The sequence below is a fragment of the Stegostoma tigrinum genome, chromosome 4, assembly GCF_030684315.1.
Source record: "Stegostoma tigrinum isolate sSteTig4 chromosome 4, sSteTig4.hap1, whole genome shotgun sequence".
NCBI lineage: Eukaryota > Metazoa > Chordata > Chondrichthyes > Orectolobiformes > Stegostomatidae > Stegostoma > Stegostoma tigrinum.
Window position 1 is genome coordinate 39,843,452 of NC_081357.1, and position 26,461 is coordinate 39,869,912.

At 43.0% G+C, this 26,461-nt stretch overlaps 1 protein-coding gene across 1 annotated transcript in view; it reads left to right on the forward strand.

Annotated features, from left to right (window-relative positions):
• LOC125452461 (uncharacterized) overlaps positions 1-22,195 on the forward strand; it is a 48,751-nt gene extending 26,556 nt beyond the window's left edge. Inside the window, exons 2-3 of the mRNA XM_048530904.2 lie at positions 11-140; positions 21,218-22,195. Coding sequence (XP_048386861.1) covers positions 67-140; positions 21,218-22,115 — 972 coding nt within the window. The 5' untranslated portion in view covers positions 11-66 and the 3' untranslated portion in view covers positions 22,116-22,195. The remainder of the gene's footprint in view (positions 1-10; positions 141-21,217) is intronic.
• Positions 22,196-26,461: the final 4,266 nt, after the last annotated feature.

Genomic DNA, 26,461 nt, shown 5'->3' on the forward strand with positions numbered 1-26,461 from the left:
TTTTCTTCAGAGGCTTTAACAGGATCTGGAAATCCTAGTTTGGGAGTCAAGTCGCAGATAGTTTTGATGGCTGTTGCTGGTGGCGCTGTTATGGTTGTTATAAGCATAATCTGTGGAATTGTCTTCTTCTGCCTTAGAAGGTAAGTGATCGACCTGTTTTATAAATTGAATAACAAGCCTAAGAATTAGTCTGTTCAAGTTCTGATGGGGCAATTGTTTTGTAAATACTTCACTGCTTCGGGAACTGGTAATTATAATAACTTAAAGTGGCAAAAATTTAACAGATTTAATTTTGTTTATAATCTTGCCCAACTTTAGCAAAAATCTACCTTTGGGGTTAGTACATGAAATGTGGCTTTGTTTCAGAGTACAATTCTTTTCTTCTGACAATATTGTGTCATCCCAATCTTAGAAGAATCCTTTTACCACTAAGACTTGAATATTACACCAACCCTGCTAAAGCAGATGTTGCAGTTTCTGATGGAATTATAGAACCCCAAAGAGCGGAAACAGGCAATTTGGCCCAACAGGTCCACAATGACTCTCCAAGGAGTGTCCCATCCAGACTCATGCCCCCCAACCCCCCAGCTAGCCCTGTATAATCCAACTAACCTACACGTCCCTGGACACTATAGGCAATTTAACATGTCAAGTTCACCTAACCTGCACATTTTTGGACAGTGGGAGGAAACCAGAGCAAACAGACACAGGGAAAATGTGCAACACTCCACATAGACCCAGGTCCCTGGCACTGTGAAGCAGCAGAGCTAACTACTCAGCCACCATGCTGCCTGGAGCACAACTTGAGAATTTTAGCAACCAACAGAACAAATAGAGCTTTGCATTGCACAGCCAAAACAGTGGAATACAAATTGGGGGAAGACATGTTTAAATTGCCTCATGCTCTGATTAGTCAGATCATGAGTGCTGAACAGAATTCAAGTAGTAAGGGTACAGGTTTCATGGAGGACTCATAACATATAAATCCAAATTATGAAACCTCCACAGTGGGACGGGTATATCACAGGTTCATACTTCTCAAATGGAAATTTAGAGCTAAAATCAAGAAGCTCTGCTTCACGTGAAGAGTGACCAACATGTTGGTAGCATGTTGCTGTCTGAGAGACACCTCAGTGTTCTCAAAGAGAGGAAAAATAACAAGTAGGAACCAGATCCCAATTGACAGCCATTTCCATTTTTGTGGAACTCAGTGGATGTACCAATTTCCAAAGAACAAGGCCCCACCAGGTCATGGCTCTGCACCTACTGTGAATTGGCCTTAGGCAATGACTTGTGGTACAAATGTACATAAGTCCAGTTCAGGACAAGCAGCAAATGCACTGTTGAGAATCACAGAATCCCTACAACGTGGAAGCAGGCTATTTTGTCCATCGAGTCCACGCCAGCCCTCTGAAGAACATCCAACCCAGACCCATCACCACCCTCTCCCCGCATTTCATGCACCCCCCCCCCCCACCCCAGTCACAATGGGCAATTTAGTATGACCAAACCACCTAACCTGCATGCCTTTGAACGATGGGAGGAAACCCGAATACCCAGAGGAAACTTGTACAGATGCAGGGAGAATGTGAAAACTCCACACAGACAGTCACCCAAAGCTGAAATCAAACCCAAGGCACTGGCACTGTGTGGCAGCAGTACTAACCACTGGGCAACCATGCCACCCTGAGAGACTCAGTCTGGCCTCGATTCACCATCTTGGGGAATCAGATTGAGACAGTGCTATCATTCAGAGCCTCAACAATTTCATTGTTGCCTAGTAATTTTCACAGGAAGGACAATGCACAGTATTAAAAAATAACAAAGCTCAGCATGAATAAGGAAGATACCTGTTTGGGCACTATCAGACCAGTATTACCTGGCTACCACACTCAATAAATTTACATACGATGGTGTGTATATCCAGAAAGGCACCCCAGAAGTACCCTTGGCATCTCTAGTAGCTAGGGTAATTGATCGAACTGAAGAAAGCCACTTTTCTCACCAGAGGAAGCTGATAACATATCCTCCTCCCAGTGGAGGAGCAATTAAAAGCTCCTTAGTATTGAATATTGAGGGTGGGGGCTTACTGTTCACTCAATACACATCATTTATCTGTCAAGCATCGACATTGGCACTGGTCTTGCTTCAATATGAATCAATTATTTTATAAATTATACATGGCATCTTAACCCACAAACAAATAGTTGGCATGAAATGTTGTCTTTTTTAAGATTTAAAGAAGTTACACTTATGGGGAAGACTATAACCATAAATATAAGACAGTTCATAAATAGATGGATAAGAAATATAAAATAGTAAATCCAGTGATGAATATTGGAGACACGTTCTCCTACAAAGCGTGGTTAAAAATGGAAATTGTACCCTATGGAGTAACATCATCACATAGGTGCATTTGAAGAGAATCTGGATAAACATGTGAGACCGAAAGGAATTAAGGTACATCGATGCAGAAAAGAGGGAAGAGTGTGGAGTATAAACACAAGCATAGAGCAGTTGGGCTGAATGGCCTACTACTACGCTGTAAACTCTATGTAATTTTATGCAAAATGATCAACCTGCGGTTCTGTGAGTTAGTAATGGGTTTATCTGTTAGGAGCCTTCTAGTATCAGAAGACTTCTAAAAATGACAGCATGCCAATGACTTTTATTGAATGTTACAACTGTTCAGAGTGGGCGTGGGGGAATGGAGTGATGTAATGGTGTGTCACTAGGATAGTATTACAGACCCCCAGGTTAATATTCTTGGGCATGATGGATGGTGATATTTTAAATTCAATAAAAAATCTGGGAAGAGCTAGCCTAACGGCAACCATGTAACCACAACTGTAAAAGTTCATTTGGTTCTCTAGCATCCTTTAAGAAAGAAAACCCTGTTGTCCTGAATTTGTTTGGCCTAAATTTGTCCAAAGCAATGTGGCTTTCTCTTAAGGGTCATCTGGCCAATTAGGAATGAGCAATAAATGTTAGTCTAGCCAGCAATGCCCTTATCCCGTGAATGAACTTTTTAAAAACAAAAACTTGTATGTTTGTTTGTCTGGAATATAACTATACATGGAGGCAAGGGGAGACCTCTAAGATAGTTCCAGGAACTTCTGCAGACCATCAGTAAATGTAAAGTGTATTGGCAGGAGAAAATTTGTGGCTAAATGATTGGGCGATCTACCTGGTACATGGCAATTGTACACTGTCAAATCAGCTCACTGCATAGTACTGCTAAGGTCTGACATCTTGTTTATAGCTACTTTGCTCACTGTGCTGGCCATCACTGCTAGTCTTACCAGGTATGCTGCACCAAACACCCTTAAAGGATGCTCAGGGTAACTTCGAGTCTTAGAGGCTTAGAGTTGTATACCACAGAAACAGACTCTTCAGTCCAAGCCATCCATGCTAACAAGATATCCTAAATTGATCTAGTCCCATTTGCCAGCATTTGGCCCATATCCCTTCCTATTCATATACCCTTCCAGATGCCTCTTAAATCTTGCAATTGTACCTCCACAACTTCCTCTGGCATCTCATTCCATATGCACACCAGGCTCTGAATGAAAATGGTGCCTCTTAGGTCTCTCTTAAATATTTCACCTCTCACCCCCTAGTTTTGGATTCCTCTAATCTGGGAAAAAGACCTTGGCTATTCACCCTATCCATGTCCCTTTGAACTTCATCGTCTAACATATGGAGAAGGGTTGGCAGCATCTGTGAAGGGAAAAAACAGTGTTAATGTTTTGTGTCCAGTAACCCTTCCTCAGAGCTGCTCTGAGGAAGGATCACTGGACCAGAAACACTAACTCTGTTTTCTCCTTCACAGAAGCTGCCAGACCTGCTGGGCTTTTCCAGCAAATTTGTTTTTGTTCCTGATTTATAGCATCCGCAGATCTTTCGATTTTTACATGGAGAAGGAGGGCAGGTAAATGGATTCCTCATCTTCAACAAGTGACAAAGAGACTTCATGGTTATTCATTTGCTATTTTTCCTTCCACCTGCCTCTTACTGTCATTCAGATATCGGCTACTTCTGTTCACCTTCCGGCAGTGCTTTGCTGTTTATGTTGTTTCGCATCTACATTACACTTGCAGCAGCAGTCATTTATGTTTGAAGAAAAGAACCATGGCAATTCCTCCTCCCTTATCCCTACTTATTCCCCATCTCAGAGCAAGTTCATGGCAGCAGGTGCAAACACAGCATAAGTTTCCAGTATGGAATTAGTGAATCTGATCCTCAAAGTTCCTGCAGGCAAAGTGGATACTGGACGGTGCATTGCCAAACAGGCTGCCTCATTCACAATGCTGTATCAAAGCAAAACCCTCCCTATGATTTGAGGGGCAGCAGTATCCAGTAGATAGGACTAAAAAAACTATAATTGTAAGAAGTGCAGGTGGATGAAGACTTTGCATCCCATTGTTGCTCCCTTATAATGTCTAAAACCAATTTATACATCATTGTAACATGCGTGATCTATCATTGTGTTTTAATTATTGAACTCAACCTTACGTCCTAGTTGTGTATCACCATCTGCTACTTCTGCTGGAAGCAATAAAATTGACAACACGAGGGTGTTGACACACGTAAATAACAGCAGTAAATTTTACACATACACTTCAAGGGAAAACAAAAATTGGACTCGTTTTAAGCCATGGATAAGACCCTTTTGTGCAATTATGGATTTCAGTATTCTGTGCTTCTATGCTTTTTATCTCCGAGCAAACAGTGAAAAGATTTGAAGTTATAGTGTTCGCCTTACAGAAGAAGTTTGAATCATCCTCTTCATAAGGAATGTATTGAACCGTGTTTTACCATGGGAACGAGGCAGCAGATATTCAGTCCTATTGATTGAAGTACTCAAAGCAATCTTTTTATATTTCAATTGGCCTTCTTCTACCCTCCCACACTGCTAATACCACCGCCCATCCCCCACCCCTGCATTCCCTAAGCTTGGAGCAAACCTGTTCACTGAACACATGCTGTTCTTTGTGTCCACTGTTGCTCAGGAGAAAATAATGAGGCATACATTGGATGAGATATTCTAGTCAATTGCATCTAATTACAACTAGTTTTCCCATATTTGGGCAAACATTTTGCAACCCACATTCCTTCTGGCAGGAAACCCCAGGAAGTTGTGTGGGTGGTAGTGAGTTGTCAATGTGATATCCAGCCCAATTTTATTCTCTTGTCCACCCTTGCAACTGATGTGAAATTGTGACAACCTGTGTTTTTCTGTAAACACAGAATTAGGGGCTAGAAATGCACTTATCCAGATTTTCTGATGACTTAAAGATCGTCGGATCAGAACTCATGTGACACCAGGTTGTAGTCCAACTCATTTATTTGAAAACACAAGCTTTCGGAGCCTCGCTCCTCCTGCAGGTGTTTGTGACAGAGGTGGTATCAGACACAGAATTTATAAGTAAAAGATCAAAGGGTTACATTGCTGATGGGGGGGAGAGAGCGAGAGAGAGTGTGTGTGTGTGTGTGAGAGAGAGAGAGAGAGAGAGGAAGAGTGTGTATGTGAGGGGGAGAGAGAGAGAGAGTGTGTGGGAGTGAGAGAGAGAAACCGTGTGTGTCAATGTGAGGAAGAGAGTGTGTGCTTGCGTGTGTGTGTGAGAGAGTGTATTGTGTTGTGCGGTCACCAATAGTGCAGCATGAGCCCAAAATATCCGTATGGGTACTGAACTTGACTCTCAGTCTCTTCAGCAGCTCTGTATTGTTGTGTGTTCCTAAGCCCACCATGGGAAATGTTTACCCAAAGATCTGAGGCCAAAGATCTGTGGCCGCTGAAGTGTTCCCCCTCTGGTAGGGAACATCCCTGCTTGGCAATTGTACTGTGTCCATTCATCCGTTTTGTTAGCATCTGCATGGTTTCACCAATGTACCATGCTTGGGGCATCCTTGCCTGCAACATTTGAGATAGACAACATTGGCCAAGTCACATGACTATCTGCCATGCATGTGGTGGGCAGAGTTCCCAAATCTCACGGTAGTGTCCATGTCGAAGATCTAACATGTCTTGCAGAGGTTACCATGACAGGGTGGTATAGTGTTGTGGCCGATGTTGTCCCGAAAGCTGGGTAGTTTGCTGCAAACAAAGGTTTGGCTGTTGGTTGAAGGTGACAAGTGAAGGTGTAGGAAAGATCTTGGTGAGGTCCTCATCATCGTTGATAATGTGTTGAAGACTGCGAAGAACATGGCATAGTTTCACCACTCCCGGGAAGTACTGGACGATGACGGGTACCCTACTAGTTGTGTCCTGTGTGTGTCTTCTGAGGAGGTCATTACAGTTTTTCGCTGTGGCACATCAGAACTGGCGATCGATGAATTGAGTTGTCTCAGGGCAGTGACTTGAAAGAAATTCGGGCATTTACGTATGCACATTAATCAATTACAACCTTCTAACTGATTAAAGATCTAACAGCATCTTAGATTTGTTTAATACATCCTCATCAGTGGTATGACCCTTTGATCTTTTACTTGCAAACTCTGTATCTGATACAATCTCTCTCACAAACACCTGAAAAAGGAATGATGCTCAGAAAGCTTCTGTTTTCAAATAAACCTGTTGTACTATAACCTGGTGTTGTGTAATTTCTGACTTTGTCCACCCAGTCCAACACCAGCACCTCCATGTCATGGTAAAGTTCAGAAGCATTGAATACGGTGTAGATTATAGGCAGATCATTACCTCTGGACTTAAGAATACAATATCTCCGACATGATGAAAATCCAGCAATAAGGGCCAAAAAGATTTTCATAGATCATTAAACTATCATAAATAAGTGCAGAAAATAATTTTTAAAAACAGTGCTGATATAATACTGGCCTTTATATCTTGAGAAAGTAGAGCTTGAGTTTAGTAATTAAAAGATAATGGTGTAAAAGCCATGCTTCAGCCATAGCAAATCCAGGTTCAACTGCATGTGGAGAACTGTCAATAATTCTGAATAGCACAAATTACGAAAGAAGTATTGGCAATGTGTAATATAGATTTATTAGAATAGTGCATGAGCTCCAAACATTGGATTCTGAAGAGTGATTATTTTAAACAAGGTTGTATTCTCTGGAATTTAAAAGCATTATTTGATCAAATTTTTCAGAGTAGTGAGGTGATAAGATAGGGTAAGTTGAGATAAAACTATCGCTGACAAAGGAGGAGTCTAGGACTTGGAGAAAGAAGCTGAGTAAACATTTTGAATCTGATATAATACCTCTTCAGAACAGACTCTTCCGAAGAAGAGCCAAAATGGGCTCAAAATATTAACTATTTTTCTCTCCATAGAAATTGCCAGACTTGCTGAATTTCTCCAGCATTTCAATGTCCAGCATCTGTAGTATTTTGCTTTTATAGGACTAAGGGAGTGAGCCTTTCTGGAGTGAAATTAGTAAAAGCTTCTGTGTGCAAATAATAGTTGATGTTTGGAACTCTCTTCTGGCAATGTTAGTTGATGCTAGATAAATTATTCAATATAAAATTGGCTGATAATCAAACTTGCTGAGGGAGGTTGGGCAAAGGCGGGTCTTTGGAATTAAGTTACTGATCTCATTGAATAGCAGAATGGCCTTTCAGAGCTAAATGGTTTCCTCCTGTTACTATATTCTGTGGCACAGACACAAATGCTGATTCCAAGAAGAGCAACCTTAGCCTGATCCTTACAAGGCCAATGATATCAAAGATTAATGCCAGATATGAGTTGGAAAGAAGTAGCATCCTAGCTAGGATTCCCACTTCCGAGGCACAAACAGGACTCAGTGTCAGATTTGAGCTTGGTATGTTTGCAAGATGGGGACTGAAAAGATTCCTTCTATGAGGTGATAATCATAAATGTGGCTGGGATCTGACTCTAAGGTTCTCAACCCCATTAATGGCCCTTCATTAATGTATTTTACAGTACAGATGGATAAAACTTCTGTACCTGGCATTCCTGAACTAGCCAGCTCTATTGTAGAGATAGGCATGGCCTATTTGACCATCATTTTCATGGAGTGGGCCCTTCTTTTTTAAAGAGTCATGGCTCACAGCACACTGAGGTGTCATGAACTAAAATCTGCACAAGGGACCCATTTTAAAATTAATGTCAAAACACTGTCCTCGTGCCCCCAAGCCAAAATATGTCTCTCTTCCCATCCCCTATAGCTTCTCGTGCCAATGTATCACATGCATACCCATTCACCAACTAAACATTTAATAGAAGGAATGAACCTTACCATGACAACTGGGTGCATAAAGCTTAAAAAAGAGATTCATTCATAACTTTCCACACAATTAAAACCAGTATGGGGCATGATAAATCCTTAGAGTTTCCTGGACAGCATGATATGATGTGGAGTGAAGTGGGGATGAGTGGGTATGAAAGGTGGGGGCTACAGAGACTTTTTACTCTTATTGCAGCTAGAGTGAAGTCCCAGAGCACCAAACAGCCCACCAATGCTGCTGGACACATCCAAACATTATCCAGAGTTGAATAAAGGAAAATCCTGCAGATGCTGGAAATCTGAAACAAAGTCAATGCAGATTCGATGGGCTGAAGGGCCTCTTCTTTACTGTATGATTCTATGAATACAGAAAATGCTGGAGAAATTCAGCAGGTCTCAAAGCATCTGTAGAGAGAACACAGAGTTAATGCTTGAGCCTGGTATGACTTCAAAACCGAAATGTGTTAATAAACAAAATGAGGCTTTTTTTCCACTGCCAGAGGTGGAGGAGGGACAAGAGGGAAAGTGACATGGAAACTATTTTAATTTCTGCCCCACTTCATTCATAGCCATGATAATGAAATGTGAGGCTGGATGAACACAGCAGGCCCAGCAGCATCTCAGGAGCACAAAAGCTGACGTTTCGGGCCTAGACCCTTCATCAGAGAGGGGGATGGGGTGAGGGTTCTGGAATAAATAGGGAGAGGGGGGAGGCGGACCGAAGATGGAGAGAAAAGAAGATAGGTGGAGAGAGTATAGGTGGGGAGGTAGGGAGGGGATAGGTCAGTCCAGGGAAGACGGACAGGTCAAGGAGGTGGGATGAGGTTAGTAGGTAGGAGATGGAGGTGCGGCTTGGGGTGGGAGGAAGGGATGGGTGAGAGGAAGAACAGGTTAGGGAGGCAGAGACAGGTTGGACTGGTTTTGGGATGCAGTGGGTGGACGGGAAGAGCTGGGCTGGTTGTGTGGTGCAGTGGGGGGAGGGGACGAACTGGGCTGGTTTTGGGATGCGGTGGGGGAAGGGGAGATTTTGAAGCTGGTGAAGTCCACATTGATACCATTGGGCTACAGGGTTCCCAAGCGGAATATGAGTTGCTGTTCCTGCAACCTTCGGGTGGCATCATTGTGGCACTGCAGGAGGCCCATGATGGACATGTCATCTAAAGAATGGGAGGGAGAGTGGAAATGGTTTGCGACTGGGAGGTGCAGTTGTTTATTGCGAACCGAGCAGAGGTGTTCTGCAAAGCGGTCCCCAAGCCTCCGCTTGGTTTCCCCAATGTAGAGGAAGCCACACCGGGTACGGTGGATGCAGTATACCACATTGGCAGATGTGCAGGTGAACCTCTGCTTAATGTGGAAAGTCATCTTGGGGCCTGGGATAGGGGTGAGGGAGGAGGTGTGGGGGCAAGTGTAGCATTTCCTCCGGTTGCAGGGGAAGGTGCCGGGTGTGGTGGGGTTGGAGGGCAGTGTGGAGCGAACAAGGGAGTCACGGAGAGAGTGGTCTCTCCAGAAAGCAGACAGGGGTGGGGATGGAAAAATGTCTTGGGTGGTGGGGTCGGATTGTAGATGGCGGAAGTGTCGGAGGATGATGCGTTGTATCCGGAGGTTGGTGGGGTGGTGTGTGAGTACGAGGGGGATCCTCTTTGGGCGGTTGTGGCGGGGGCGGGGTGTGAGGGATGTGTTGCGGGAAATTCGGGAGACACGGTCAAGGGCGTTCTCGACCACTGTGGGGGGAAAGTTGCGGTCCTTGAAGAACTTGGACATCTGGGATGTGCGGGAGTGGAATGCCTCATCGTGGGAGCAGATGCGGCGGAGGCAGAGGAATTGGGAATAGGGGATGGAATTTTTGCAGGAGGGTGGGTGGGTGGAGGTGTATTCTAGGTAGCTGTGGGAGTCGGCGGGCTTGAAATGGACATCAGTTACAAGCTGGTTGCCTGAGATGGAGACTGAGACCGCTTTGCAGAACACCTCCGCTCGGTTCGCAATAAACAACTGCACCTCCCAGTCACAAACCATTTCCACTCCCCCTCCCATTCTTTAAATGACATGTCCATCAAGGGCCTCCTGCAGTGCCACAATGATGCCACCCGAAGGTTGCAGGAACAGCAACTCATATTCCGCTTGGGAACCCTGTAGCCCAATGGTATCAATGTGGACTTCACCAGCTCCAAAATCTCCCCTTCCCCCACCGCATCCCAAAACCAGCCCAGTTCGTCCCCTCCCCCCACTGCACCACACAACCAGCCCAGTTCTTCCCCTCCACCCACTGCATCCCAAAACCAGTCCAACCTGTCTCTGCCTCCCTAACCTGTTCTTCCTCTCACCCATCCCTTCCTCCCAACCCAAGCCACACCTCCATCTCCTACCTACTAACCTCATCCCACCTCCTTGACCTGTCCGTCTTCCCTGGACTGACCTATTCACTCCCTACCTCCCCACCTATACTCTCCTCTCCACCTATCTTCTTTTCTCCCTATCTTCGGTCCGCCTGCCCCTCTCTCCCTATTTATTCCAGAACCCTCACCCCATCCCCCTCTCTGATGAAGGGTCTAGGCCCGAAACGTCAGCTTTTGTGCTCCTGAGATGCTGCTGGGCCTGCTGTGTTCATCCAGCCTCACATTTCATTACCTTGGATTCGCCAGCCTCTGCAGTTCCCATTATCACTCATTCATAGCCATGTCATGTTTGGGACTTGTTTACTTTACACTTAGTAGCAAGGACTAATTCTCTCCCTTTTCCACCTCAGTTTATACCCATTTAAATCTCTTTATTTTCCCTTCTCCATTAGTAGCAGCCCCTTTGTCTTTTACATTGGGCCTCTATATCATTTGGGCTTTCTGCATCTTTGGGAACATCTTGCAGCTACCTTGTCCAGTCATGTTAGGATTTTATAATTTCCGTGAAATTCTCTCTCATTCTTCTGAACTCTCAGAAATGTATTATTCAAGGATTTGACCTCACCTCATAGAACATAGAACATAGAACATAGAACAATGCAGCGCAAAACAAGCCCTTCGGCCCTCGATGTTGTACCGACCTGTGAACTAATCTAAGCCCCTCCCCCTACACTATTCCATCATTATCCATATGCTTATCCAAGGACTGTTTAAATGCCCCTAATGTGGCTGAGTTAACTACATTGGCAGGCAGGGCGTTCCATGCCCTTACCACTCTTTGAGTAAAGAACCTGCCTCTGACATCTGCCTTAAATCTATCACTCCTCAATCTGTAGCAATGCCCCCTTGTACAAGATGAAGTCATCATCCTTGGAAAAAGACTCTCACTGTCCACCCTATCTAATCCTCTGATCATCTTTTATGCCTCTATTAAATCCCCTCTTAGCCTCCTTCTCTCCAATGAGAACAGACCCAAGTCCCTTAGCCTTTCTTCATAGGGCCTGCGCTCCAGACCAGGCAACATCCTGGTAAATCTCCTCTGCACCTTTTCCAATGCTTCCACATCCTTCCTGTAATGGGGCAACCAGAACTGCACGCAATATTCCAAATGAGGCCGCACTAGCATTTTGTACAGTTGCAGCATAACATAATGGCTCCGGAACTCAACCCCTCTACCAATAAAACCTAACACACTGTAAGCCTTCTTAACAGCACGATCAACCTGGGTGGCAACTTTTAGGGATCTATGTACATGGACACCAAGATCCCTCTGCACTTCCACATTGCCAAGAATCTTTCAGTTGACCCAGTATACTGCCTTCCTATTATTCCTCCCAAAGTAAATCACCCCACATTTATCTGTATTAAACTCCATTTGCCACCTTTTGGCCCAATTCTGCAGTTTATCCAAGTCTCCCTGCAACCTGCAACATTCTTCCACACTGTCCACCATTCCACCCACTTTGGTGTCACCTGCAAACTTACTAACCCATCCATCTATGCCTGCGACCAAGTCATTTATAAAAATGACGAATAGCAGTGGTCCCAAAACAGGTCCTTGGGGCACACCTTGGGACTCCGGGCTGAATATTTTCCATCAACCACCGCTCGTTGCCTTCTTACAGAAAGCCAGTTTCTAACCCAAACTGCTAAATCTCCCTCAATCCCATGCCTCTGTATTTTCTCCAATAGCCTACCATGTGGAACCTTATCAAAGGCTTTACTGAAGTCCATGTACGCCACGTCAACTGCCCTTCCCTCATCCACGTGCTTGGTCACCTTCTCAAAAAACTCAATGAGGTTTGTGAGACACGACCTGCCCTTGACGAATCCATGCTGACTATCTCCAATCATAATCCTACAATCCCAGCCTGGTAAACATTCACTGCACTCCTCCTATAGCAAGGACATGCTTCCTGAGATAAAGAGATCAAAACTGCTCACGATATCCCGGGTGTGGTCTCACCAAAGCCCTATATAATTGCAACAAGGTATCCTTGTTCCTGTGCTCAAATGCTCTCTGTGTGAAGGCAAATACCATTTGCCTTCCCCATCGTCTGCTGCACCTGTATAAATACCATTGGCAGCTGGTGTATCAGAACACCCAGGTCTCATTGCGCATGCCCTCTTTTAATTTATAGCTTTCAGGTAACAATTTGCCTTCCTGTTTTTGCTAATAAAGTGGATAACCACATATTTATCCACATTAAACTGCATCTGTCATGCATTTGCCTACATACTCAAATTGCTGAAATCACAATGAAGCATCTCTAAATCTTTCTTACAGCTCACCTTCCCAGCCACTAATCTCTAATGTAAGATTTTGTCGAAAACATTCTGAATTACATCCTCAAAGAATTTCAGTATTTGTCAAGAATGATTCCCCTTTCTTAAATCCATGCTGACTCTATCTGATCCTGCCACTGTTTTCTAAGTGTTTAGCCATTAAGTGTTTTATAATAGAGTCTAGCATTTTCCCCAATACTGATGTCAGGCTGGCTGGTCTGTAATTCCCGGTTTTCTGTCTGCATCTCTTTTTAAGTAGAGCAGTTACAATAGCTGCTTTCCAATCTATGGGAGCTGTTCTGGAGCCTATAGAATCTGTAGAAACTACCCAGATAGTATTGTCCCCTTGGAGATCCTAAAATGTTGTGCTTTTCCCTTATGACAGAATCATGTTGGCAGGAGCTTAATGCAGTCAAATGCAGTATTATCCCTTTTGGTACAATTGCCTTACACAACAGGCATCGGCAATCCAGCACAAAGATTTTCCGCCTAAGAATCCACTTGCTCTCTGCACACCCTGCTCACGGCCCAAATCATTCAAGTAGTGTGCCTGAGAAGTCCTCGATTTTAAGGCCCTTAGTTCCCACCAATAGCACAAAAATTCAATACCACGACAACAGCAGTTAACTCTGCATGCCCGCAATTTTCCAAATCTCCATTATCCATTTCTAACCTATCCCCTTTTCCTAACAACTTACTGACCTCAAAACAGCTATCACCCTCCCAAATATCACCAAACAACATCTAAAGCTTTCACCCCCACCTCATAGATTCTCTCTTGCAGTATTCCTTTAATGCTCCATTCCACTATTCACTATGGCCCTACAAACAAGGTTGTAAACATTGGAGCAGAGAGTTATAAAGTAACATGGACAGTCTAAGTGAGAAGCAAAGCTATTGCAGTTAAGAGGTTTTTATTTTAGTATAGTTATATTCTTTCATATGATGTGGGTATCACTGACCAGGCCACCATTTATGGACATCCTAATTGCCCTTGAGAACAGTTAAGAGTCAACCACACCGTTATGGATCCGGGGTCTCATGTGGCCCAGACCTAGGAAGCATGTCAGATTTCCTTTCTTAAAAAACATCTTATGACCCAAATGGACTTTTACAACAATTGATGATGGTTACTGTTCATGTTTGATTCCAAATCTAATTATATAAATTTAAAGTACCTCTGCTGCCATGGTGAGATTTGAACCTATATCTCTAGAAAAATGACCAGGGCCTTGGAATAACATGTTCAGTGACGTTGCAGTGAAAACTTCAAAATGATAAAGGGATTCAAAAACTTACACATATGACAATGATTATAAATAGCCTTGCACTTTTACATTTACATCAGTCACTTGTGAGATGAAGTTCTTCAGACGTCACATTAAATATCACTCATGGTGTGTAATATGCTCACCACTTCGATTTGTTTGACTCAGACCATATATTTGTATGAAAGTTAACAAAAAAAATCACAACAAGCAGGGCCAGCCTCACAACTGAGCAAAGACAGTTAAATAAACTTCCAATTAAAACTGTTGGGAAAGAAATATTAACTGAGGTTGAAAGAGTGCACTACCATTCTAATCCAATTACTCCATAGGTTACAAATTAAAATAGTCTTTCCAGTTAATAACATAACCAAGAGGCCTGAGCAACATGGGCAGTGGTGAGAAATCGGGCAAGGCTGACCACAACATCGGGAACAATTTGCTGCATTTGCTAAGTGGTGAGGTGCCTGTTAAAGGGCTGTAGTGATTGTAGTGAGGTCAGACAGGTGGACCTCATAGAAAATGAGTTCCCTGATTGGGGCAGTTGATATGATGCAATCAGGGAGCCCTGACTGACAGATAAGGATAGCAGTGCCAGAGGTTCTGATTACTCTGAGAGCTGACTCTAAGGGAACTGGATCAGTGTTACGAAGTCTCCACGTTGAAATAAAGAGTGACTTGGCTACAGTATATCGGCCTCTGCAGAGTTATTTCAGGGGAATTATTGCTTTTTAAATGCCTTTAACATCACACTCCACCTCATAAACATCCAGCTTCCTATGTTGCCAAAGGTGCCGAATAAGGCAGATGTTGAGAATTCTCAACATGGAGGTCACAGCAACTTCAACCCACCACTGCTGCAAGGAGCCCCCACGTTGCATAGCTCCAAACAGCATCTCAGGGCACAATTCATAGGTACAAGTCACACTCAGCCCTCAAACACAGACATTTGTATCTAACATTTGCTGACATTTCACAATCCTTGCGGCACCTCTCCAACCCACCTACAGGATGCTTAAGGAAGCACACATTCACTGTCCAGGTTGCAATAGCAACCAGTGTGATAGTTTGCAGCAAGGACACTTTGCGAACATGGACAAGCACACAGCTCACGGACTGGAGCAGGCTGCATCCCAGGGGTACTTACTTGCTCTGTTTGCACCTACCTGCATGATCACAGCATCCATACCTTGGCTTGCAAAACCGGTTAGCACATTGGCTCTTCAGCCAGGACTAAAGGCTATAAGCATTGCTGTACTGAAGTGCTGTTTTATGCAATCATGCCAACAGGTTGGTCGACATTGCTTATCTTTAGGGACCTGTCTGCAGGGGGAGTGGCTGAGGCACCTTTTTGTAAGGCACAATGAACTATAAATAAAAAGCAGGAAGAAAACAGAAACTTTCTAAACCTGGCACTGTTCAAAGACAGCCCCAAGCCAGGGTCCACAGCAAGCAAAGTAGTTATTACCAGTCATGTGAATCCTCGGTAACCTTGTTAACACAAAATCTCCAATAGCAACGCTGGCCTGTCAGTAATTTATTTTACAGAAACCATTCCAGGTATTTCCACAAAATTTGATATTAATCTATTTTTGCACTATCCCTCAAAATCTCCAAGAAATAAATCTGAAAGATTTTCATAACAGTCTGGAATATTCAACCATGTTTGTGACACAATCAGGATAAACTTATTGGGCCGAGGCCCGAAACGTCAGCTTTTGTGCTCCTGAGATGCTGCTTGGCCTGCTGTGTTCATCCAGCTCCATACCTTGTAAACTTATCTCCAACTGCCTCTTGTAAGCTTGAAACACCATCTCAAAAATGTTTTGAATGAGGAATCTTCTCTGAGAAGCCTGACCACTGAGCTTATAAGTTCCTTAAGGCAATCAATCTATCCTTATAAAACAAGTGCCAATGAGTAATGATCTGCACTTCTCTGTCTATTTCAGTGTGATTGTAAGAAAATTTACATGAGGTTAAATTTCCGTATATTCACCTATGTCACTTTCCTTCTGAAGGTGGTGAGCCTACCCATATTTTTGAGTCAAAGAGGAGCTTTTACAGTTGACAGAAAAACCAGGCATTCACAGAATGTGCTGGACTTGCTACTTGTTAATCAGTCAATCAGGTGCTTGTGCAGGAGCTAGTGGAATCTGATGGGCAGAATTTGCTTCTTTCCCTTTCCTTCTGCCTCACCATTCAGGCATTTGTGTAAGACAGCTTGATGGATACCTTGTTGCCATTCTAATAACAAGTCCGTCCCGGTATTTAACATTAATGCCGCGGCTCTGCAACAAGTGTCTCTATAATGTTTTCTTTGTCCTCCACCGGAATACTGGCCTTAGAGAGGCAGGGCTGCTTTCCAACCATCAGGACATATTGCCCTTCTTGAAGGGACAATAAGGAAACAACAACAAGAAAAACAGCAAAAGCCTAATAAGCAGCATGAAATATTTTAAAATATTTTGAAATTGAACTTGATTATGCCCAAACACTGTAGGGCATAAACATTCAAATGCTTTCTGAGGTGACCAATGTCAAAGTTTCCATTGTTTAATGCAGTAATCTGAGCAGAAATTCCACACCAATGCGTAAGATCAGGAATTTTAAATGCAAATCTATCAAATCCAAAACTGCTTATGCGCAAGGAGATATGCGCTGGCTCCAAATTCTCTTCAGTTATATCCAGCTCCTAACCGACTTTAACTTGAAAAAACTGTAAGATTCTGATGATTGTGCGTGTTTGGGAAAATATTCAAATTTGTGGTTGTTTTCTTCGGTCTGCTGTCATTTGTACACACAATGTGTTCACTTTTTTAAAAATTGCTAATTTACGAAGAAATTTCATATAGTACACTAGTAAAATTGTTAAATAGTCTGGTATGGTTTTTACGTGAGTTCATTTTTAATGATTTTGAATTAGGTTATTAAGAGTTGAAGGATTCCTATGAACAGTTTAATTTTAGTGATGAACTAATTTTTAGCTGTGATACCACACTTAAACACATCATGGAATGCTTTGGAACCAGACCTGGGCCTCCCTTCTCATGAGACACCCACCTTGATTTTTAAAGGGCCAGGCCAACTGATTGAAGAGAAAGGGCTCACTATCCAATTAGTTTCAAGAGTCAAGATTAACTAATGGCCTCATGGTAAAGGCACCATTAGGTACTAGTGTTCATAACATACTTGAATTTTACATTCAACTTTGAGGTTGAGATCAAACACAAGTGCTTTAAACTTAAAAAAGGGCAATCATGAAGCTATGAAAACAAATGGCTAAAGTGAACTGGGAAATAAGTTAAACTAATAGATAAATAGAGATACCATGGCAGACATTTAAGGGGATATTTTAGAATACACAGAAAAGATACATTACAGAGATAAAGAAAGACTCTAAAGGAAGGATACATCATCTATGACTAACTAAAGATGTGAAAGAAAGTATTCAACTGAAAGAAAATGTGTAAAATTCTGCAAAATTTAGTGCCATGTCAGAATTATAGAATCCCTACAGTGTGGAAACTTGCCACTTGGCATATCAACACTGAACCTGTGAAGAGCATCCATTCCACCCTGGCCCCATCTCTGTCATCCCACACTTTCTCATGGCTAATCTACCTAGCCTGCATATCCCTGGACACTATGGGCAATTTAGTATGACAATCTACCTAAGCTGCATATCTTTGTACTGTGGGAGGAAACCGGAGAATCTGAGGGAAACCCACACAGACAAAGAGCAAATGTGCAAACTCCAAACAGACATTTGCCCGAGGAAGCAATCAAAGGATCCCTGGTACCATAAGGCAGCAATGTTAACCACTGAGCCACCTTGCTGCCCCATCAGAAGATCAGACAAAATATATAGAACAGCAAAGAACGCCTAAAGACTAAAAAGGAGACATTAGTGTGTGAGAGGAAGCTAGCTAGAAATGTAAAACCAGATAGTAAGAGTTTCTAATGTATATAAAAAGAAAGGTATGCAACATATGGGTCCTCTAGTGAGTGAGTCTGACAAATTTATAATGTCACAGATGAATTAAACAAATATTTTGTGTCTGTCTTCACTATAGATGATACAAATAACATTTCCAAAATAATTATGAATGAAGTGTGAAAGCGAGCAAAGGAATTCAAAATAATTACAATCAGCAGAGAAGGGATACTGAGAAAATTATTTGAACTTTAATCTGCTAAATCCCCGGCCTTGCTGGACTTCATCCTAGAGTGTAAAAAGAAGTGACTTCTGAAATCATTATTGCATTGGTTTTAATTTTCCAAAGTTCCCTGGATTTTAGAACCTAGATTCCAATTAATCAGACTGCTAAGAAAGGATATAGAAAGAAGATAAGAAACTATGGCTGGCTAGCCTAGCACAAGGAAATGCTGAAAGCCATTATTAAGGATGTTTGTTTTATTCTTTTGTAATATATGGACTCCTTAATTGTGCTTGAAAAAGTGGTGGTAAGCTGCTTCTTGATCTGCTGCAGTCCATTTAAAGCAGGAAAGTTAAAAAGCCATAATGCAATCGGGCAGAGCGAACATGGTTTGGTAAAAGTGAAATTATGTTTGAATAATTAATTAGATTATTTATTTAAATTATTTCAATACTTTATTTTTTGGGGAAAATTCTGGCCAACATTGATAAAGAGGAAGTGGTGGATGCACTGTACTTAGATTTTCAGAAGGCTTTTGACAAGGTGTCACTTCAACGGTTACTAATACAGAATAAAAGGTCATGGTGTTGGTGAGTAACATATTCGTGTGGATAGAAGATTGGTTGGCTACTAGGAAACAAACGTTGGCATAATGGGTCCCTATAAATGGGTAAAAGCATCTATTTATTTACTTTTGCGGGAAGAATGAATAATCAATGTATTATTTAAAAGAAGAGCTTGCAGAATTTGAAGATCCAGCAGGATCCAGGTATTCTGGATTCTTGACTAATGAGAGAGTTAATGATTTTTGGGATAAATGGAATTGTGGAGTTCATTCTATATTCAGATCAGCCATGAGCTTACTAGATGGTAGAGCAGGATAGAGAGGCTGAATGGCATATTCCTTCTCCTAATTCATGTTTGTATGACAGGTGTGGGTAAGGTGGGTAATTTTGCCCACCTCCAACTACGCTGCCGCCTTAATAGGAATCATAATTATCTTCAATTATCTACCCCACAGCTTGTCTCTAAAGCTAATGTGGCCTCTCTCAAAATGGCTGAGGCTTAAGGGTCCTGTGCAACAGCCCGCAGCATGAGATTCAATCCCAGCCCTGCAGCCATCAGAAAATTCCACCCAAGCTGATTGACTCTGTAACTGAGATAACAAGGTGTAGAGCTGGATGAACGCAACTGGCCAAGCAGCATCAGAGGAGCAGGAAGGCTAACGTTTCGGGCTCTAGACCCTTCTTTTTCTGAAGAAGGGCCTAGGCCTGAAACATCAGCCTTCCTGCTTTTCTGATGTTGCTTGGCCTGCTGCGTTCATCCAGTTCTACACCTTGTTATCTCAGATTCTCCAGCATCTGCAGTTCTCCCTATCTCTGACTTTGTAACTGAACTTTATTGGAAATTTGAGAAGCTACCTAACTAATACAATTTCCTGCACATTTGGGCTGCAATTTCGTGACTTAGTCCAAAGCTGTTCTACCCTATTATGATCAAGGGATGGCTTATGCATTGACAGCTGTTGGATGCACACATGTATTTGTGCCTGTAAATGTGGTCTGCTTCTTTATTTTCTTATCCAATAGATAATTATTCTCCAGAATGTTTCACAAAACAGTTCATTGTTTACCATAATTTCTCTCTAAACTTTTTCTACGGCAATGTACTGTCCCAATCCTGCTGCAGTGTAAGTTCCAACTCTCTGTCTGTAACAACTGGGAAATCTGCCTCATACATATAAAAGGCATTGAGTTCCTTTTCAAAAATACACATCAAGCAATTGCTCAGGTATGTAGTAGGTTATAACATCTGTTGCCACCTGAAACTTCCCAGTTGTCAATCCAGGAATTCCACAACAATTCAAACTTCGCAGAATTGGCTGAGTGGGAGCTGAATATTCATCAATTCTCTGAAAGGACATCATGAAATTACCTAGTGTGGCTTTCAGCCCAACTAATCTGTACTGGTTTACATGTTCCACATGATCCTCATCCAACTCATTTAACTCTATCAGTATATCTGTTTCTCCCCCATGTTTTTAACAAGTTCCCCGTTAGCACATGTCTGTTATTTGTCTCAGTTTCTGGAGTAACTTGTTTCTCACTCTCACCACTTCCTGAGAGTAAACAGGTGGATAGTCAATTTGTGGCTTGCATTTCTGGGTTCCCTACTTTTTTCCTGTATTTGATCTTTGAAATCCTTGGATTATTTTAAAGACTTAAAGATGTGCTCATTGGGTCTTTAATCATAAATTGCAAATGAGAAAAAAAAGCCCCCGCCCCAACGCACCAAGCACTGAGATAAAATAACTGAAAGGAAATACATGAGCCCCTTCCCAACAAACACTGAGGTGATGTACATGATGCAGAACTCTGTGCTCGACCGGCTGTTCCCCAGGGATGCACGCCAAGACAAGCATCGACTGCACCTTGAAGACCATCAACCCAGTGAAAGATGCTCTTTGGCCTACCTGGAATCTGCTGGTCTTCCAGTGCAAACAGTTGACCTTGGCTGAATGTTACAGACTGGCACAGTCCAAAGTCCAGGACTACGGGCTGAGAGATGCACTTAAGCTTGGGGCAGTTGCTGCTAAGACTCGGTGGGCGAAGGACTAACCCTGAGGTCTTTCTGTCAAAGCACAATGGGGGTCCATTCAGTTATTGAACCCTCCCTGTGCCTCAAAACGTGTAAATAGTACTTTGTATAACAATAAAGTTAAACTCCAATTTTTCTTTGTTCTCAATATATAAAGAATGTACAGAACTGAACTGCTTTAGTAACTGTGTATACACATAGAGAATTTTTATTGAACAATGTATATCTTTACAAAAGAAGACTAAAAGGTGGTATTTGGGCAACTGTAACTGTACAGCTTCTTTTTAATCCTCGTCCTGTGTTGTAGGAGATCTAAGCAGAGCTTGAAGAAAGTGTTGCCCCCTCCACGGCCTCCGCTACCCGCCCAATACACCTGCAAGAAACCCGTGAAGAAACATGTGAAGAAGCAGGAATCGCATCCAGCTGCATCCCCGCCTCGGCGACACAACGCTCCGCCCCGTCCGCCGCCTCCCTCGCCATCCCGATCTCTGTCACCACGGAGGAGGCCAACACGGCCTCTTGGTCCGCCACCACCCCGCCCAAACACAGCTTCTCAAGTATCGCGCTCGAAAACGATTCCACACCCTAAAGCAGCTCCGCCACCCTGTCCCAATCAGCCTGCATCCCTGCTGCCTACATTTACTCCCGGGTCTATGCTTACCCCCGGACCTACATTTACCCCTAAGCCAACGCTTACCCCTGGGCCTACATTTACCCCTAAGCCTCCGCTTACCCCTGGGCCTACATTTACCCCGAAGCCTCCGCTTACCCCCGGGCCTACATTTACCCCTAAGCCTCCGCTTACCCCCGGGCCTACATTTACCCCGAAGCCTCCGCTTACCCCCGGGCCTACATTTACCCCTAAGCCTCCGCTTACTCCCGGGCCTACATTTACCCCTAAGCCTACATTTACCCCTGGGCCTACATTTACTCCTGGGCCTACATTTACCCCTGGGCCTACATTTACCCCTGGGCCTACATTTACTCCTGGGCCCGCCTTTACTCCTGGGCCCGCATTTACTCCTGGGCCCACATTTACTCCTGGGCCCGCATTTACTCCTGGGCCCACATTTACTCCTGGGCCCACATTTACTCCTGGAATGGCATCAACAAGAGAACAGCCCCACATGAATAAACCCTGTGCGGAAGAGTTGTGCAACCAAGGCTGCAATATGGCGAAGGCTGAAAATACGGGAACGAGCTAACTTCAGCCATTAATAGTTCCACGCATTTGCTATAGTTGTAGGTTTAAGCAAAACAAAGAATCTGATTATATCTGACTGACTCAGACCAGTTTCTTTCCATGTATAAGATAGTCCCATTGAAATGTAATCAAAGAACATTGACCAAATAAAACAACATTGTTGTAAAAATATTTGCATTGCAGTCTACGCTTAATATAAAACATTAAAAAAAACTACCATTGTTGAAAGGTATTTCCACTCTGAGTTTGATGTTTCAGTGCTGTGTTACTGTTAGCTTACAAGATATAGCCGGCCTGGATTTTCCGATGGCTGGATTTCTGCAGTGTATGTGGGATTTGTGCATTGGAACCCCCGTGGAAACCCCATTGTAGCAGGCTCCAAGGGAATTATCCAGGACATTGGAGGCTCTGTTGTGCAATCCCCTTACTCCTAGAATCCTCTGAAAGTTGGAGGTTTCTGTTACAGCTAAGTAGATAACTACACAGGAAAAGTTAGATTATTAAAGATATAACCAAACCACTGCTTAATTATTAAACTGAACAACATGTTGTGACACACATCCTCCTCCTGGCTCCACCTCCCGCAGACCCCTAACACTCCCAGATCCCTGTCAGCAGGGACCTGAGAACATCAGCCCCTCCACCCTGCCCCAACTGTGGACCCAATATCCCCTTCTCATCCTGGGAGCCGAGACCCTTCCCAGCCCGATGAATAGACCAATTCCCCCCACCCTCCATCTTCCCTACCATCTGATCCAAAAGTCCCACTGCACCAAGGACCTGATTCTTTTGCCCCCACAACCAGGCCCCATTGTCCTTCATTAGCCAGACCTCACACCTCCCTTTGCTGCAAGGATCCAAAGATCCCTCCGCCACAGGACATAACACCCCACCATTGAACTCAATAGCCCTTGCTAACTGACATATCTACCTGTCCCTGTGGACCCTGACACACCTACCTGTCCTCTGGGGAATGATGCCCCCTTACCCCAGGACCTGAAATCCTTCTTTCTCCCCAGGACTTCACACTATTTCCCAAAGACCCAACGTTCCCAGCAAATCCCTCAAAATCTGACTGACCCTCTATATCAACCCTAGCACCGGACAACATCCTTACCCCTCACCCACATACCTACAGGACCCAACTTCACTTCCAACCCCTTCCACTTCCCACCAGACCCAATACCGTCCAGTCAACTTAAACTGACCCAACAAAGACTCCAACAATTAAGGTCACGTTTGGTGTACAACTTTGGTTGCCCTGCAATAGGAGAGGTGTTATTAAAGTGGAAAGGGTACAAAAAAGATTAACTAGAATGTTATCGAGCCTGGAGGCCTTGAGTTATAAGGAGAGGCTCAATAGGTTGAGACTTTTTTCACTGGAGCATAGGAGACTCAGAGGTGACTTAACAGAGGTTTATAAAATCATGAGGGGCACACATAAAGTAAATAACCAAGGCCTTTTTCCCAGGGTAGGTGTATCGAAGACTGGTGGGCATAGCTTTAAGGTGAGAGGGGAAAGACTTCAAACGGACATGAAAGGCAACATTTTTACACAGAGGGTGGTGCATGTGTGGAATGTGTTATCAGAGTTTACGGTAGAGACAAGTACAATTACAACAATTAAAAGGCATTGCAACTGGTACATAACTAGGAAAGATTTAGAGAGGGATATGAGCCAAATGTAGGCAAATGGGACTAGGTCAGTTGAGGAGACCTAGTTGGCATGATGAGTTGTGCCAAAGAGACTGTTTCCATGCTATATTATTCCGACTCTATGACTCTTTGCCTATAAAACATAGGCATAGATGTAAGCCATTTGGGTCACTGAGTCTGCTTCACCATTCAATGAGATTATGTCTAATCTGATAATCCTCAATGACATTTTCCTCTAGATTAAGAACCTGTATGCCTGACGCCCCTTGCCATCTTGCAACCTGGAGCCCTAATCCCCACCTTATCATGCATCCTAATAATCTGGTATGCTACCCCTTACCCACTTGGCACTCTATCCACCTGACACCCTCCACCTACATGGTACTGTCCAGACACCCTAAGCATACACACCTTATGTATTTATGCATTTACAGGAGCAGTTAAAGTGGCTGGCTGAGATGTTGGACGTTAATGTAAAAAAGAAGTGGAGTGGTAATTGTTTGCGACTGCCATTCCTTGGAAAATTGAGCCCCATGTCTGACATGTTTAATTGACTGAGCCAACCAGTCAGCTCAGATGTTGGACCATTCTTCTATAACATACCAAACGATGAGATGAATCTTCAAATGTAGCCAACATGTTATTACACACTTTTGGAGCCAATACTTATTTAGCAACGAATCAAAGAGACAAAGTCCCTGTTTTTGATAGTTCTCATCATTTGCCATTAAAACTCATTTAGCTTCCTATCTGGAATACAGCTGTGCCAAAAACCTGCAGCAGAAAGTAGTGGACCTTGGTTGGGTTGTTATTTCAGTTCTGGGACTGTGTGCCAGAAGTATGTAGAGCGAGCAAATTCTAATATAAACCAGCCTGTAACATTTTCCAGCTCCATGCTCCAGTTAAAACCTTTTTTTTGCTGAACATGTGCTCAGTAGCAGGAGTAGTCCTACAGTGTTATTTAAAGGGTTTCTCAACAATTTATATTTATATAGCACATTTAAAGTAAAAAACAGTCCAAGACACTGCATAGGAGCATTATAACTCTACGTAAGATACCATGCCACAGAAGGGAGTGTTAGGTTAGAAGATTTATTTGTAGTCATCTGCTCCAACAACTGATGCTGTTTGTACCAAACCATGTCCACACTGTGAATAAAGTATTCATAGCAGATTCTCATACTGGTAGGATTGATGCCAGATTTTACATACTGCCAATGTTCATCTGAAGCCCAACTGTGATACTTTCAGTTATAATCAGACTCATGCCAGTTTTTCCTTTCCGGCATTACAGACTATCATTTATATCTGTATACCAAAACTGGATAAACCTGATGGTTTGTCCGATCCACCAGAGGTATCCTCAATTTGCCATTATGTAGAAATCAAGATATAATGAGGAAAAGTCAGCGTGAGAATCAATGGGTGACAAAGGAGAGAATTGATTAGGATGCTGAGACAGGAATTGAGGTAACAGGAAATAGGAGACGAGGGGTGAGTGGTGAGCAGCAGTAACACCCTAGAGAAGTCAGGAGAGGCAGAGGTGTTCATATCAGCTTTCATTTCAGGTAAATGTACTGTTTAAATGAATTTACTTGATGCTAAACGTTTGATGTTGACCTGTTTAATAACAATTGATTAGGTTACATATTGACACAATTTTTTTGTATCAACTATAACGAGGATGATCCAACATTGTACAGAGGGCCATAAACTAGTAGGAAGTCCTTTAATTGCATATAAAGGGAAACTAGATCTGCTTCAGTTGTGCAACCTGGATGCCTTTCTTGTTTGCCTGCACTAATCTGGTATGGAGCACAGTTACAATTTGCAACGATGTACAGGTAGCCAGCCTGTCAGTCACATTGGCGTTTTTGACACCCATTTAACGTACAGAAAGCAGGAGCACTGCCATAAACTTTCTAGACCATTAATTGGCTAGAGATAATGGGAACTGCAGATGCTGGAGAATCCAAGATAACAAAGTGTGTAGCTGGATGAACACAGCAGGCCAAGCAGCATCTCAGGAGCACAAAAGCTGATGTTTTGGGCCTAGACCCTCTCTGATGAAGGGTCTAGGCCCGAAACGTCAGCTTTTGTGCTCCTGAGAGGCTGCTGGGCCTGCTGTGTTCATCCAGCTACACACTTTGTTATCATTAATTAGCTATTCGTCTAATTTTTCAGCTTATTATTTGCAAACTTATTTCTCTCTGTCATATGATGTAAGTTGTGAGATTTATATATATTTCAATGTAATTTATTTAGAGTTTAAATTTAAGCTAGTGGCATGTATGCATAATGCTGTGTATTTGATGGGTCTTAATGATTCACTTGTATGTTTTTCTGTCACTATGATAATTTCATTTCAAACAGAATTAGAGAGACTTCATGGAGAGGTTTGGGGTTTTGTTTACATTTTGAGAGTTTACCAGTGAATGAAAGAAACATGTCAGTTCATTAGATTCTCAGGTAGGAAACTATGGAATAGTTTTATTTGGGCTTAGGGGAAATATCCATGGTTTTAAAGCAAGCTCTCTAGTTTCAGTTTGGGGACTTTTCAAAGGTCTTGACTGATGTTAGATGTATCAAACAGTTGTTATATAAAACCAAGACAACACAGTGTGGGGCTGGATGAACACAGCAGGCCAAGCAGCATCTTAGGAGCATAAAGATGCTGCTTGGCCTGCTGTG